The following is a 14,414-nucleotide window of genomic DNA, read 5'->3' as shown; positions in this document are numbered from 1 at the left end:
CGATAGAAAACAGCAGCTTTTTTGGCACTGCGGCAGTGCCGATAGAAAACAGCAGCTTTTTGGCACTGCGGCAGTGCCGATAGAAAACAGCAGCTTTTTTCGCACTGCGGCAGTGCCGATAGCCTCAGCCTCGCACCTGCGCTGAAACATCGTGGGACACTTCACAACCTGTCAACAGTGCAAGCTGGCGTAACTAAGCAAGGCCGGCAGAGATTGGTCCAATTAATTTGCAAAATTTCTCACCTTGAAAGCCCACATTCAAAATATTCATGAAAAAATCTGGAATTATGTTTAGATTAAGACATTTTGTTCCTATGAAAACATTAATTATGCTTTATAATTCTTTCATTTATCCAAATATTATTTATGGAATTGAGGCATGGGGAAGTGTTTTGTGTCATACCGTACCTTGTATCTTGAATTCCCCCGAAAATGGTCGCTAGATATAAAATACCTCCATGCTAGATGTATAACTTTTTCAGTTTTTAGAGCACATTTACCCCCTCAATTTTATAAACTTAAAATTCTTGATGTAAAGCCAGGTACCACGTTATAGAAAAATTAAGAATATGTTATAAAGGGGCATTAGAATCAACTTTCTCGATATTTAATACATTGATTTAAAATACATTTACTTGAAAAGTACAGTATATTGCTGAATGATTTTTAATCTTATGTAATTTCTTCTAGCAGTGTTGATAATTTATGAAACGTTTAATATGTTTTATATATTTGTTGTACTAATTGTAAAAGGAGTTAAACGTGATAGGAGACATCCTATTTTGAACCTCCTATTTGCCATATGCATTTGCTTGATTTATCTTGCATTCGTTTTTAAAATGTGACAATACATGTGAATGAATATAAATTCTTAATATCACATGGAGGGAAAGGGGTATAACTAATCCCCTTTTCCCCATTTTTGAAATATTCCAAGATATGTCTCATTAACCGCTCCCGATTTTTTCTTCAAATGCTTTTTGTGGCTTAGTAAATTCAGTTGCACATATCAAAACAAATTTTTACTCCGGAGCCTAGCTTTATAATATCCCTTCCGTGTGTGTGTGGGTGTGGGTGTGTGTGTGTGTGTGTGGCTGTGGGTGGGTGTGTGTGCTGACATAGTGTAGACATTGAGAAGAGCCGGACCTGGATGCTTGAGAGTTAAGCTTAAGTCAGGCCATACTGCAATTGTGTTTAATAAAATGTTGATTCAAAAGAACAATTTTGGCATACCAACGACATTGGTGAATTGATCAGGCCAAAAACTAGTGTCAAACTATTTCTTACGGCTCGTAATGGTATTTTTTATCTTCATTTAGTAGGCTTTCTAAATGTTGAATATCGTTTAAAGCAATACAACTAAATCGTTATATTTAATATACCTGTATATCATGGTATTGCACCAGAATGCTAAATGAGTTTAGAAAGGTTTCCGATTGACACTCAGATTTTCCAAGGGGCATAAAAAAAAAAAAAAACACTTATATCACCGCTTTTGGTTTTAACAGTATACATTTATGGAACACGTATTTTACCCACACATATTAGGGCTATTGGTGTCAGAAGTGTTTTAAAACAAAGTTAAAATGTATTCGTCCCAACAACAGAAACTTTATATTTGATTAAGATGCTTGTTATGTTGTTTCATAAAATATATCAGTACTTTTTTTGTCACTTTATTTACATATTTGTTTACTTTTGTTAAAATTTACTTTTAATTAATATTTTTTCTGGACCCTTTGGAAACAAACTTCCGGTGGTTTAAAGGGTCATCCAATGCACTCTAACCTTATCAGTTATATTATCTTTATTACTATTATTTCTCGTTTTTCATGTGGTTCATTGTATGATTGGAGATATCTTTCTTTCTTTTGTTGTTAATTTATTTATTTGTTTATTTTTTTTGGTTGAACTGTAATTTCTTTTTACTTTTTGATGTTTTTCTTTGTATTTGAGAATGTTTAATATTATGTAATTTTTTTCCTGTAATTTCCTGGTTTTTTTAAAAATGTAGATTCTATTGTTAATTGAGTTTCTGAGCATGAAATAAAAACAAACGCTGGCCCACCATCATCACCATAATTATCATCGTAACCATCATGATTGTCAACATTATCACCATCATCCATTTATTATAAATAAGGCTATAGAGGGGGATTTTTAGAAGAGGCCGTTTTAGAAGGGAAGTTTATTCAAATCACGGTGTTTATGCAAGTGAATTCGTTAACAGTATAAGTTTTTCAACGAGTTGGTATGCGTCTAGCAGACTCAACATATCTTTCATGCAGTAAAAAAACCAATACTTGCAGAACGATTTTTAATGTCAACATCTCTATACATTTCTGTTAAAGTCATCTATAGGGGTGATTTGCCCGTTGGGAAGGGGAAATATTCCTAAGATATTTTTTATAATGAACGGCAAACAAAAAAATACCTCCAAATCCCTGGAAGGTATGACTAGGCCTATAGATTTGAAAACCTTATTTAATCAGGTTAATAATTGTGCTTTTTGCTTCTGGAAAGGTAGAGGGGAGGTGGAAGTCCTCACATTCTGGCCCCAGTGGACAACCCCTGGTAGCCTAACTGGGCACATATATAAAACTGCCTCAAAAAACGCTTCCTCATATCTTCAGATTGGTTAGCAACACTGTTCACAAACGCCAATGCATACAGCACAATAAGAATCATTCATTCACCAATCAATCAATTTATCAATTTTTATTTTATTTAAAAACTTGCAATTTGCAAAAATAAAGCCTAATTATGTAATTTACAAATTTGATAGAAAGATAACCTCAATAAATAAAAATGGTAACAAATTCAAATTGACCATTTCAAATAATAATATAAATCAGGCGACGCTCAAATTTCCAAGTAGAATGAGAACGAATAAAGAATTATTAATAATAATAATCTTGAAAATACTATACACAATAAGTAATAAGCCAACAGTTCATACTTTGCGATATCAATAATGTGTATGTACCTGTTACAGTTTGAAACAGGGACAAGGATTTGACCATTCTGTGTTGTAGCAAAGATAACCAAAAATGGACCAGGTGGGGGTATGGGTATTGCCATAACAGCTGACAGTGTCAAGGTGAAGAGCCAGTTGGATCACAGCTTTGGTATTGTAGGGTGTTGTCCGATACTGATAGATTACTGGTTTTTTTTTTATACTCGGTACATTTTCGACTGCCTTGAAAATGTGGCGCAATGCAACTATCCCTCTGGGTAGCATTGTTGAAACTACAGTAAATGGTATTCAGTTGAATTACAATTTTTGAATAAAAGTTGTTATAGTGAAAGAAAACTGCATCCTACTGGAATGATTAGGAAGGCTGTGGTATCTTAAATATACAGGAACCAAGATATGTAATCAAAACATTGCAATCAAATTAGGATATCCTTCTTCATTCTTGAAAATGACATTCTAAAAATATTTTAAAAATCTTATAAAAAATGTTTAGCATTTCAGTATTAAAAATGTTACTTAAAACTTACAAGTTACAAAATAAACAATAATATATAAATATGAAATGACAAAGTGTAATTTATAATTGCATTATATTATAAATGTATTTTAATTATTGCGATAATAAAAATATATAATTCATGTAAAGCAAATTGGCAATCACAAAAATATGATTCGATGTTTAAACAACAATATACTGTAATATATTTAATATATTATATCTCAATATTTACAAAATGTACAATACTAACTCATGTATTCCCTATATATACTGTATAATATATCACATCATTTACTTCCTAATTATATTATATCACATCTTCTGGTGTCATTATTTGCTGTGGCATTAAACTCTATTGAGAATTGTAAATGCAGTAGTGGGGCCCTGTTCTCGCTGAAGGGAGGGAAGGAACTAGCCCCTGGCCTAATCACTGTGTAACTGTCTTTTGAAAATTTCGTCACCAACGCATACATACAAATGTTCTTGCATTATAGTTTATAAGTTTCCTGGTAGTACTCCCAGAGTGCTTGAGCAACAGCTGCCTTTCCAAGTTTTTCCAATGCATCACACATCTCTCCAAGGTGGTTTACTTCAGTGTTCTGCCTTTCTCGCCACTTGACCAGCATTTCCAGACTTGCGTCTACAGTTGGTGGTGAAAAGTCCATCTCAATTCTTTCTATTTCAGCTTCCTTCAGACCAATGATGCTGCCAAAGGATTTCCAGTCTTTGCCAAGCTCCTTCGCAATAAATTGCATGTCAATGTCTGCTAAGTACCCTAAACAAAAGTAAACATCAATATTAAAACTTGGCCATGACAGAAGTAACTGGAAGAGATTGGTAGAATGCGCCATGTTTACACAGTGAAAAGATGATAATAACAGAAGCATTGAAGGGATGTTGTTTTGTATTGATATGAAACATTTTGAAAATTACATCTAAGAAATGTATATAATAGATTGTGTTATTTTGACAATCCTTTTTAAATAACTGAAAAATTATTTTGTAAACTCAAGACTCCATCATCTATGGAAATCAGAAAAATTTAGGAAAACATGTCCATAGTATTTTATCCTTAAAGTCAAACAACCTGCTCTGATAGATTGCACTTTCAGGATAAATTACCTACCATCATATTTCTGGTGTCTGTGATGTAACTGTCGACTAGTAAGTACTTTAACTGCTTTTAAACTGGATGACTGACTGTCTGACTTTTGTGAGCCAAAAATGTTGTTGGCAAGCTCGGCCAGTCCCTGATCCTTCAAAGCCCTGTGCATTATTTCAACTTGATTTGTCTCGTAGTTCTGTTGTTTCCTCCATTCTGTAAGCATATCCATTATGGACTCTGTCAACCGTCTGTTATCATTCCATATTTGTTGGATCCTGTTCCAACTGAGCCCCAGTCTGACACCCAGTTGTTTACATTCCCGTCCCATGCCTTTGGCGATAAGAGCCAGGTGCTTATCTTCCAGATAACCAAAAGTCTCATCTAAAATAAAAATAAGAGTATAAAATGAATAAAAAATGAAAATATAATCCATGAGTCACAAAATTCTAATGATAATGTTGAAAGACCTACCTGGTGGCGCTGTTCGTTCATCTCTGAGACTTGCTGCTTCTACTGAAGAATCTGCAACAAATAAATTAATGAAACATTAATAGTACTTGATTAAATTAACTGAAACTGTTTTTCAGATCAGAGCCTTATTCAGACCACATATTAAACTGTTACGTTATGGTCAGGGGTGAAACAATTCACCCCACCACCAACCACTCTGCCCAATTTTGACACAACATTTTTCAATTTCAATTCGTACAAATGACATGGTACAAATACATTCCCTCAATCCCCCCTTTTGAAAATAAATTCTGGATTCATCATCCGTGATAGTGGGTTTGCTCAGTTTATGCTACTCACCTGTCTCTGGTTTTATATTCCTGAACATTCTCTGTAGTTTGCTTGTTTTAACCAATTTTTCGCCACAACGGATGGACTTTCTCTTCAAGCAATCTTCCAAGTTGTGGAAGTGCATTTCTTGTGACCTTCTCCAGCAAAGGACATGGAACCTATAATTTGTGTGCTTCATTCCTGATGTCAACACTTTCAATTCCTGCTCCAGAAACTCTAACATCTTAAAAAGAATTACCAAAACAATGAACAATTTAAATCATAACAAAATTATAGCAACATTAGTTATGCAAAATTAATCGTGTTTCCAGATGGAATGGAACTGTGTCCATGATTCTAAATCTCTCATTATCAACTAAAGTTGTTCTTCATCGCTATCAATTGATTTTTCTTATTTCAAAACATTATCATTAAATTTAAGGGCAGCGGTGTGGAACCCCGTTAAGAGGCAGCCCATAAATGGAAACTCAAGACATTCCTTGTCTCAGTGAGTTAAGTATTCTGCCTTGGGTAACAAAAGGCACCCAAGAAGCTTACCCCACCATGGTTACGGTTATTGTTATATTCATTCGTAGTTAAGATTACCGACTGTTAATAACATTTGCCATATCATTTTGCACCATGAGCGTCTTTGCTGGATACTGGCACATAACAAATGTACACTATTATTACTATTATTATTAGTTTGATTATTATTACAAAAATTATTATTTATTTGTGTTTGTATGTAAAACAATGAGTAAATTACCTGCATACAAACTCGAGGACTGGGTTCACCTGTTGATGTCTCTGTACCATCCTCATCCACCTCAGCCATGCGTGATATCTCCAGCTAATAATACAAACCCAAATATTTTTATTGTAATGTAACATAATGCAGTAATTAAAAATCACATTCAAGCAACTAGGGGTTTTAGAAGAGATAATTGTAATTAAAATTTACTTTTAATTTTTAAGATTTAATATTAAATACTTGCATATATTTTAGGTTACAGATCCATGTCATATTTTTTCAATTTCAGGGATCGAAGAAGAATATAATCTAGTACATTATATTGTGCAACAGCAGGGGCGTAGCGTAGTTTGTATCTTGGGGGTGGGGGTAATGAGGTGCAAAAATTGAAAACGCAAAACTACAAAGGATCAGTGGCATAATGAAGGGGCCGAAGGCCCTTGGCCCCCAGCATGGCAGGGCCGGACAGGGCCCCGGGTGGGAGTGTGGGAAAAAGCTCCCAGCGCTGCTCCAGTGTTTCTAGTGTTTTGTGATGTATTTTCATGTCTTTTTTAGCACGATTGAGTTCTTAATTTTGTATCGTGATTTGACAAAATAAAGTACAATATCATAATTAAGATAATACTTTGTTTGTCTGTAACTTAATTTCTTGTTACACATTGTTTCATTTTCATTATGTTATATAAAACAGCACTTGAGCATTACACAATATTCAAAATGAGATGTGTATAAGCAAAAAACTCTGTAAGTGCCATTTCGGCCACCTATAGGTGGTATCATTCGTAAATTTTATCTACCTCACCACCAACCATGGTGGGGGTGAGGTGGACAGACCCTCCATTTCTCAATGTCCATTTCTGGGCTTCTTTATTTCAAATTCCTGGATCTGCCACTGAAATTATTAAACAGAATTATGAGAAAGTAGCCTGATAACATTTAAAACCCATTAATTCACATTAGGCTGTTGCTTTGACTATACATTTCCCCAGTACTTTACTGTAACGGAAGAATACTGTTTGAGGATTTTTTTTTTGGTCAGGCAGAGTTTGGAGCCCAACGTCAATGATATTTGATAATTCCAACTATCTACCCTTTTTCTGTATTTTCCCCAACTTTTTAATATAAAAAAATCTATATTTCTTTAAGTGCTTTTTATCTCATTAACCAAGTTTTTCGTCTTATTATTAAGAATAATAAGAGTGTGATAACATTTCTAGTGTTTACTGCACATTTTTCCGTTTTAATGTCACAAACCACTAGCACAAAAAACGTTATGCAGTCAGCCCAATAGTGCGAACCATGAATTTATGTTCATAGTCATTAGCATACGTAGTGAAGAATTTCGTAGTTAGATATTGAACTGCCCATGCATGTGAAAAACAAAATCGCATTTTAGGCAAATTCGCCTAGTGGAAAGAAATTACTGTAGTGTTTATACACATTTGGGATAAAAAAATTGAGTTTTTATTTTGTTTAGGACTCGTCATATCATAGGTTAATAGACCTATGTGTACTTTGTGGGCCTAATCGAGTTCTATTTGCTGCCCTAAAATTTTCCATTGTAGTACTAGACAGGGTTAGGCCTACACCAGTGGAACATTTTTATCTTTTTTGGGGTTGCATGCACATTGCCCCCTGACTAATTACATATTTTTAACATTTCTGCACTACTATTTATTATTGAACAATTACTGTTTTGATTTATTACTTCATCACACATTGTTTAAATAACGAATTGATAACATCAAATGGCATCTTACCTTTAACGAGGGCTTGTTATCAATGACTACTTGACCTAATTTGAGATTGTGATCATGTCCTAGGCCGATGCTTGCCATGTTTTTGTACAATTTTGTTTCAGCCGTGTAGCCCATGTCTTGTACCATTACAATTAAACTGACAACCAGAGGATGGAAGATACTATCGGGAAGGAAATCCTCAGAGGCCATATAGATAGACACCATCTGATCCGTGTCTGGCTGAATAATCATGCTGTTCTTGCTATGTTTCAATCGACAGGGTACAAAAAACGAGAGTTGTGTGCTCTTATCATTCTTCTGTAAGCAATTTATAGGATACCAAATTCAACAAATTGCTTAAATTTCCAGAAAATGAAAAAAAAAACCACATTTACAGTTAGATATATTACATTAGATATTTTTGATTGAGATAAGTTTTTCCAGCAGTATAAACGTCATGTAATGCAGATAAAATTGTCATTTTTGAATTCATCATTGAGTTGTCAGAAAAAATTAACTTTAAATACAGTACCTTGATCTGCTCGCAGAGCAGTCCAAACTGCTTCATTAATTCCAAGAAGACCTTAAAGCTAGTTTCATCTTTGCTTAGCTCATCTCTCCAAAGATGTCTGACTAACTTCTCCTCCAGAATACCTTCATTATCAAGTTTATTCCACAGCTTGATCAATGAAGCCCACTGAAAATAATGATAATTTCAAACATGTTATCACACTGTTATCGTATGGAATGCATGACGTCAGGCAGGGAATTTCTACTTAACTCACCTTATCAATGTCATCAGGTTTCACCACTGTGATGATTTTCCTGAAGATGTCAATCAGCTTCCGTGGGTTTGTTATCACTGTGTCCTTCAGTAGTTTGTTGTTCTCAAAGTACAAAATGATTCCAAGATCATGTAGGTAGTTGAGGGTGTGGATCAGATTCTTCACAGAAATTCCGCAGCTAGTGGCAACTTCACAGACCTTAATATAGAATTTTAAAAAGTATAACATAAATAAAATAAAATGTGAAGTGTAAACAGAACACTTTTGCTTACCATTAGAAAGGTAAGCTTGGGCACTTTAGAGTGCATTTTTCTTGGATGGATAATAAATGGAGTGTCCTTTGGAGAGGGGAAGGGCAGAAAGGGAGTTGGGGTTAAGTATTAAACAATTGTTTCTAATGTTTATAAACGTTTTAGGCAGTGATTACATACCTTAGAATAACTCATTCGCACTGCTGTCCTACCATTCTCCTGCAAAATACGCTGGAATTCAAGCCATTTGAGTGGGATGGTTTTGGGCATTGCTTTCAGAAATCCACCAACATCTTGTTTAAGTGTTGTCAGCATCTCGCTTTGCGTTGGAAACTTGTTGTCGATGGCGTACATTTTCCTCACCACGTGACATTCATATGGAGTGCCTTCAATTTCTTCAAATATTATACCAAACTGTTCTTCAATCTGAATAACAATATATGAGCATTACACAATATTCAAAATGTTAATAATCAATTAATTATGTCACAAGTTCCGATTATATTTTACCTTCTTTTTCTTGTCTTCAGCGGTACCCTGTAGGCTCTCGCCATGAGTACCAACCACCACAATTTGAGGTTTCTTGGCTTGCAGCGTAGCCTGTGTTTGTAACTCAACAGGGACAGCATAAGTAAATATCAACCTCATCCAGTATTTGATAATCTGTACATTTGTCATATCATATGTCATCACATCTTGTTTTTCCTGAAGAAGAAAAAAATTACAAGATTTTGACATGAATGTTTAAATATAGCACTCACATCCACAAAACCACCATTATAAAGAAACAAAAATTTACCATTTTAGAGACTCTACACTTCCCCTTGTCGTGCATACCTTCCATCAAATTGAACAAAATCAAATACACCGCTTCACTTGTTAGGAATATCTAAAAGAAAATGCAAAAATTTCTTCTTAATTGATGATCTAACTTTTCTTATAGGTTCTGTAATTGTTCTTCAGAAATCATCTCATCCAAATGAATGACGTTAAAATTGCAAGAAAATATTTCCGGCATTGGGAAGGATTACTGCTTACACTGGGAATCCTGCCACAGATCCTATTAGTAGAGTATACAACTAAATTGAGTACTTACTCGATGTGTAATATAGTAGAGCTGCTGGCCAGCAAAGTCCCAAATGTAAGTCATGTCCTCATTACTAGTTGATGCAGAGGCCATTCCAATCATTCTGTCAATTATTCTTTTTTGCCTTTCTGATGGCAGTGCTTGGCTTGGGTCATTGACCTTTGTCTGTTAATTAAAAATCATGTTAGAAAGACCATAGAGAAACTGTTCTATTTTCTCTATGGAAAGACACAGAATGTAATTATTTTCAAATATTAGAAAACATTACTAACAAGATGATTTTGACATTCATTACCTTATTATCCTATGTATTCTTGGAAATATATCATCTAGTCTTTAGTTGAATTAAAATAATATAATTATTATTTAATTACATAACTGCTACATTTTATTGGCTAGTTGTTGGATATAACATTAAAAAATGTTAGTTTTCCAAATGTTTTAATGCCATAATCTCTTACTTACAAATTATCAATTATACTTGTATTGTTTTTAATTTTAATAATGCAATATTAATAATTTTAATTTTATAATTTTTTCCTGATAAAAAAATGATAGTGTATTATATTTTAATGAAGTCGGTTAATAAACATATTTTAGCATTATTATACTATTGCATTAAAGCACTGCAAAAGTGTACATCCATATAATTTGCAAAGAAGTCCCCCACTAGGAATATAATAGGAAAACTATCCCCAATGATATACAATATTTGTATTTCTGAGTAAAGGTCTTGGGGCAAAAACAATTATGTTTACACTGTATTGTTCTGATGGCTCAAGAAAAAAATGAGTGTTTACATACAGTACATTGTTTTGTTCAGAATTTTAAAATATATTAAATCAAATCAATTGTTAACCAGAGGTATATAGCGACAGAGGTGTACACAATTATTTTAACTTGAAATATATTACAAGGCAATATACAGAAGAACAACAATGCATGCTGTGGGAGACATTGAGTCTCAGTGACGAAGGCTGAAATAATGCAAATCTACTAAAAACGTGTCATTAAATCCCACAGTTGTAATAATTTATCTGATCATCTGTTGAAGACACTCTGAACACACATACTATTACTATATTATGTCCTACCTCAACTGGAACATGCACAGATGGCAATACAGGTGTAGAGGAGGTAACTGGTTTCCTGCGACCATCTTTTTTAGTTAACCGCTGAAATACACGTACAAAGACATTTGATTTTTTAGGGGCGTGTACAAGTGGAGGTACAGGTGTTGACTTTCCTGCTGATGCCTGTACTGGTTCAGCTGCCTCTACTCGTCTTCCTTTTTGTTTCAGTTTCTCGGCAACTTTACTTTCTAATGCATTATCAAATATATCTTTGATCCGATCACATTCTATAAAAGATAAAGAAATTCATCAAAGCTTGAGTCACAACAAATGAGAATAGAATTTTAAAGTTAAATTGTTTCTTGTCATACCGTCCATGTCCTCTGCCTCTTTCCACACACTACTTATATCAGCAGTTTGAAAAGCAGTGGTCAACACTATTCCATCAGTCGATGGTTCTTCTTCATTAAATCTGTGGAAAGAACAGTCTAATTACTGCTTGAATTTTTGAATTGTATATGTACATATTGTAGTATTTAAGTGCCATGATTGAGTTGTGGTTACATGGAGGAATAGATACAAGATAACTTTATTGTCAGAAAGGAAACTACATTTCAATATTACATCGCATGAACAATTTTAAAAAGTCAAACATATATATATAAAAGAGGTGTTAGATATAAATTCCGACATATAGTCTATAGTACAGTATATACAACAAAACATGCTGTTGGATGTATGGGTAATGACAATTAAGTACATGCATGTTTGAAACAATAATATTTACGTGGCATCACACTATTTTTTTTTTAATATATAGAAAGCAAATAAAATACAATACTTGTATAAAAAAGTACAGCAATACAGCAACATTTATATTGGAAATCCATTGACAGATACAGCACTTCAGAAACTTACGTTCTTTCAAGCAGAGTGTTTACCAAACAAGTCTTTCCCACCCCCTCTTTGCCAGTCACCATTAATCGTGCATGGTTTACTGTGATCCTTCCTTCTTGTAATTCCTCATTAAAAACCTTCAGAGCCTCACTGCCTCTGGCTAAAATTACCTCTGGAACTCCAAAGTCTAATTTACAAAGGCAAAATATTGTTTTTTAACAATAAAAGTACAAAGAAAAAACATAAACAGGTTACATGTGAATAAAAATCTTTTTAAAAGTTAAAATAATTAAGAAAACACAATCCTAAGGCAAATGACTCATTATTATAAAATTTCAAATATTATTATAATAGAAATGGATATAGGGAAATAATCATTTATAAAAAATAAGATGATTTGCTTATTGTCTTAAAAATATTATCATTTTCACCGTTATTGTCATAATCATCATCAACAATACTGTATTAAAACAAATAATAATAATAATAATAATAATAATAATAATAATAATAATAACATTTAGAAGTTGACTCTTATGATATTCTAGATCAAAATTATTTTGGTGATATAAAGGACCCCAACTTTAAAAGTTCACTTTTGGTGTGTCCCGTCTCATCTTTGTTTGTGCTGTTCCTTGCTGTTTCTTTTTTTGTGACAAATATTAAATGAAATGACCCACAACATTGTTTACAGCAGATAATAATAAATCAATATTATCCAATTAATATAAGCAGGAAATAAAATAACATTGACCTACAGGTAATAAACAATAACATGAATAATTAAATTGTATAAACTGCTCACCTTGCAGAAGTTGCAAGACTTCTTCCTTGTGTTTTTCTTTATTTGTAGAATCATACCTCTGACATTTATTATTTATATAGAGATCATGTGGCGTCTGATTGGTCTGTAAAAATAATAACACATAAAACTTAAAACAAATCAATATCAATCATTCTACTTCAAAATACTTCATAGAAAGTATCAGGCAAAAATAATCACAAGAATTATCATAAAAGAAATATTATATGTACATATCAGTGCAGCAATTTTCTTTTATATCTTGCAAAGATTCAATCATAAGTATTGATTATAAGACAATCGCTTGTTGTGCTAATATTACTGTACCGGTGGTCTTCAAAATCTTTGTCAATCAATCAAGCAGCAACAACAGCAATTTAAAAAACTCAAGCAAGGATAGATCTAGGATGGGGAAAAGTGAATAGGATGGATAACATTTCCCACAAAAATACATAGGCCTAGACTAGAGCAATCCCTTTATACCAAGTAATAGAAACAAAGTTAACATTTATAAACTCAAGATGCTTTGTGGAGTGGTTTACATTTCACCAAATAACCTACAATTAAGCTCATCTCATTCCCACCCTCATTCACCCCAGCCATGGACTCTCTTCTCACATATTAGACTCCACTACTGATACTGTGCTGCTGTTTATGTAATCATTATCATCATATGATCAAATAATTTCATCTGGTCTTGTTGATATTATCTGTCAACAGAAAAGCCAGAATTATTATATTTATTTGTATGAGACTTCAACATCATTAACAGACCTCAGGATGTGGAAAGTTCTGGGGTCGAGGCCTCCATGAACAACCTGTATACACTACCTAGCCATCCTCCATTCTTTAATCCTAGATCAGCCACAGCTCAAGCTGTAAGCAAATTGTTATTGAATTGGTCTTATTTTTATCTTCCACATCACAAATGGAACTGCAATACCTTCATTTAATAAAATATTTAAGATTCAAGATTGCTTTATTATCATTAACCAAACATGTGATGAAATAAATTCTTTTTGCCTGCTGCATACAATGAAAGACATGGACAGACAGTAAAAGGCAAAGTAAATTATTGATAAACATTGAAAACAATAAACGGATACAATATTATTATTGGAAGCATCATCATCATAAAATTATTAAAACACTCAAAATTTATGTATTAATATAAATTATAGTATTTTATTAATATTACTATGTTTATGTAATGTTTTTGATAATCTCTTAGTCTTAGACAGCGTCCTCTGTGTCTTAATAGCAAATGACATTCTCAAGGTCAGAGATCACATCAAGGTGTTGCATACACACATGTATACTTGTGAGATGAGAATAAGAATTCCTGTGATTTATAATCTTTATTGTAGACGTTAAACAGTGTAATTTCATAATCCTCATTTTATACATTAAGAAAGCTATGAGTAACCAATGCTATCATATTTAGTGAAGAAGCAGTTGATTAATTTAGATTTAGAGTTTTAGTTACTGTTATGTTATTATGTGACCACCTTTTGAGTATGTACATCATACTTCATTGGAGAGTCGAATGGCCGAGCGGTTAGCAGGGGCGCCGCAAGCTATAGCCATAATATCGGCGCTGGTTCGAACGGCACGCTCGCCTATGGTTCTGGTGGTAGAACAAGTCTTCTCGGATAAGGACTATAA

The 14,414-nt window shown here is 33.4% G+C and overlaps 1 protein-coding gene across 1 annotated transcript in view; it reads right to left on the bottom strand.

Annotated features, from left to right (window-relative positions):
* Positions 1-3,666: 3,666 nt before the first annotated feature.
* Positions 3,667-14,414, bottom strand: part of LOC117121884 — a 22,218-nt gene continuing 11,470 nt past the window's right edge. Inside the window, exons 3-18 of the mRNA XM_033267271.1 lie at positions 12,753-12,855; positions 11,969-12,134; positions 11,422-11,522; positions 11,072-11,337; positions 9,987-10,142; positions 9,690-9,779; positions 9,401-9,595; positions 9,071-9,316; positions 8,640-8,837; positions 8,387-8,551; positions 7,876-8,172; positions 6,131-6,214; positions 5,392-5,605; positions 5,053-5,103; positions 4,603-4,962; positions 3,667-4,251 (exon numbers count right to left, since the gene is read on the bottom strand). Of these exons, the coding sequence (XP_033123162.1) occupies positions 3,965-4,251; positions 4,603-4,962; positions 5,053-5,103; positions 5,392-5,605; positions 6,131-6,214; positions 7,876-8,172; positions 8,387-8,551; positions 8,640-8,837; positions 9,071-9,316; positions 9,401-9,595; positions 9,690-9,779; positions 9,987-10,142; positions 11,072-11,337; positions 11,422-11,522; positions 11,969-12,134; positions 12,753-12,855 (2,979 nt within the window). The 3' untranslated portion in view covers positions 3,667-3,964. The remainder of the gene's footprint in view (positions 4,252-4,602; positions 4,963-5,052; positions 5,104-5,391; positions 5,606-6,130; positions 6,215-7,875; positions 8,173-8,386; positions 8,552-8,639; positions 8,838-9,070; positions 9,317-9,400; positions 9,596-9,689; positions 9,780-9,986; positions 10,143-11,071; positions 11,338-11,421; positions 11,523-11,968; positions 12,135-12,752; positions 12,856-14,414) is intronic.

This window comes from Anneissia japonica, unplaced genomic scaffold (assembly GCF_011630105.1).
Source record: "Anneissia japonica isolate Jap-2015-1 unplaced genomic scaffold, ASM1163010v1 scaffold5262_len82832_cov119, whole genome shotgun sequence".
Lineage (NCBI taxonomy): Eukaryota > Metazoa > Echinodermata > Crinoidea > Comatulida > Comatulidae > Anneissia > Anneissia japonica.
The sequence above is the reverse complement of the archived record's forward strand: the minus strand, read 5'-3'. Positions and strand labels throughout refer to the sequence as shown.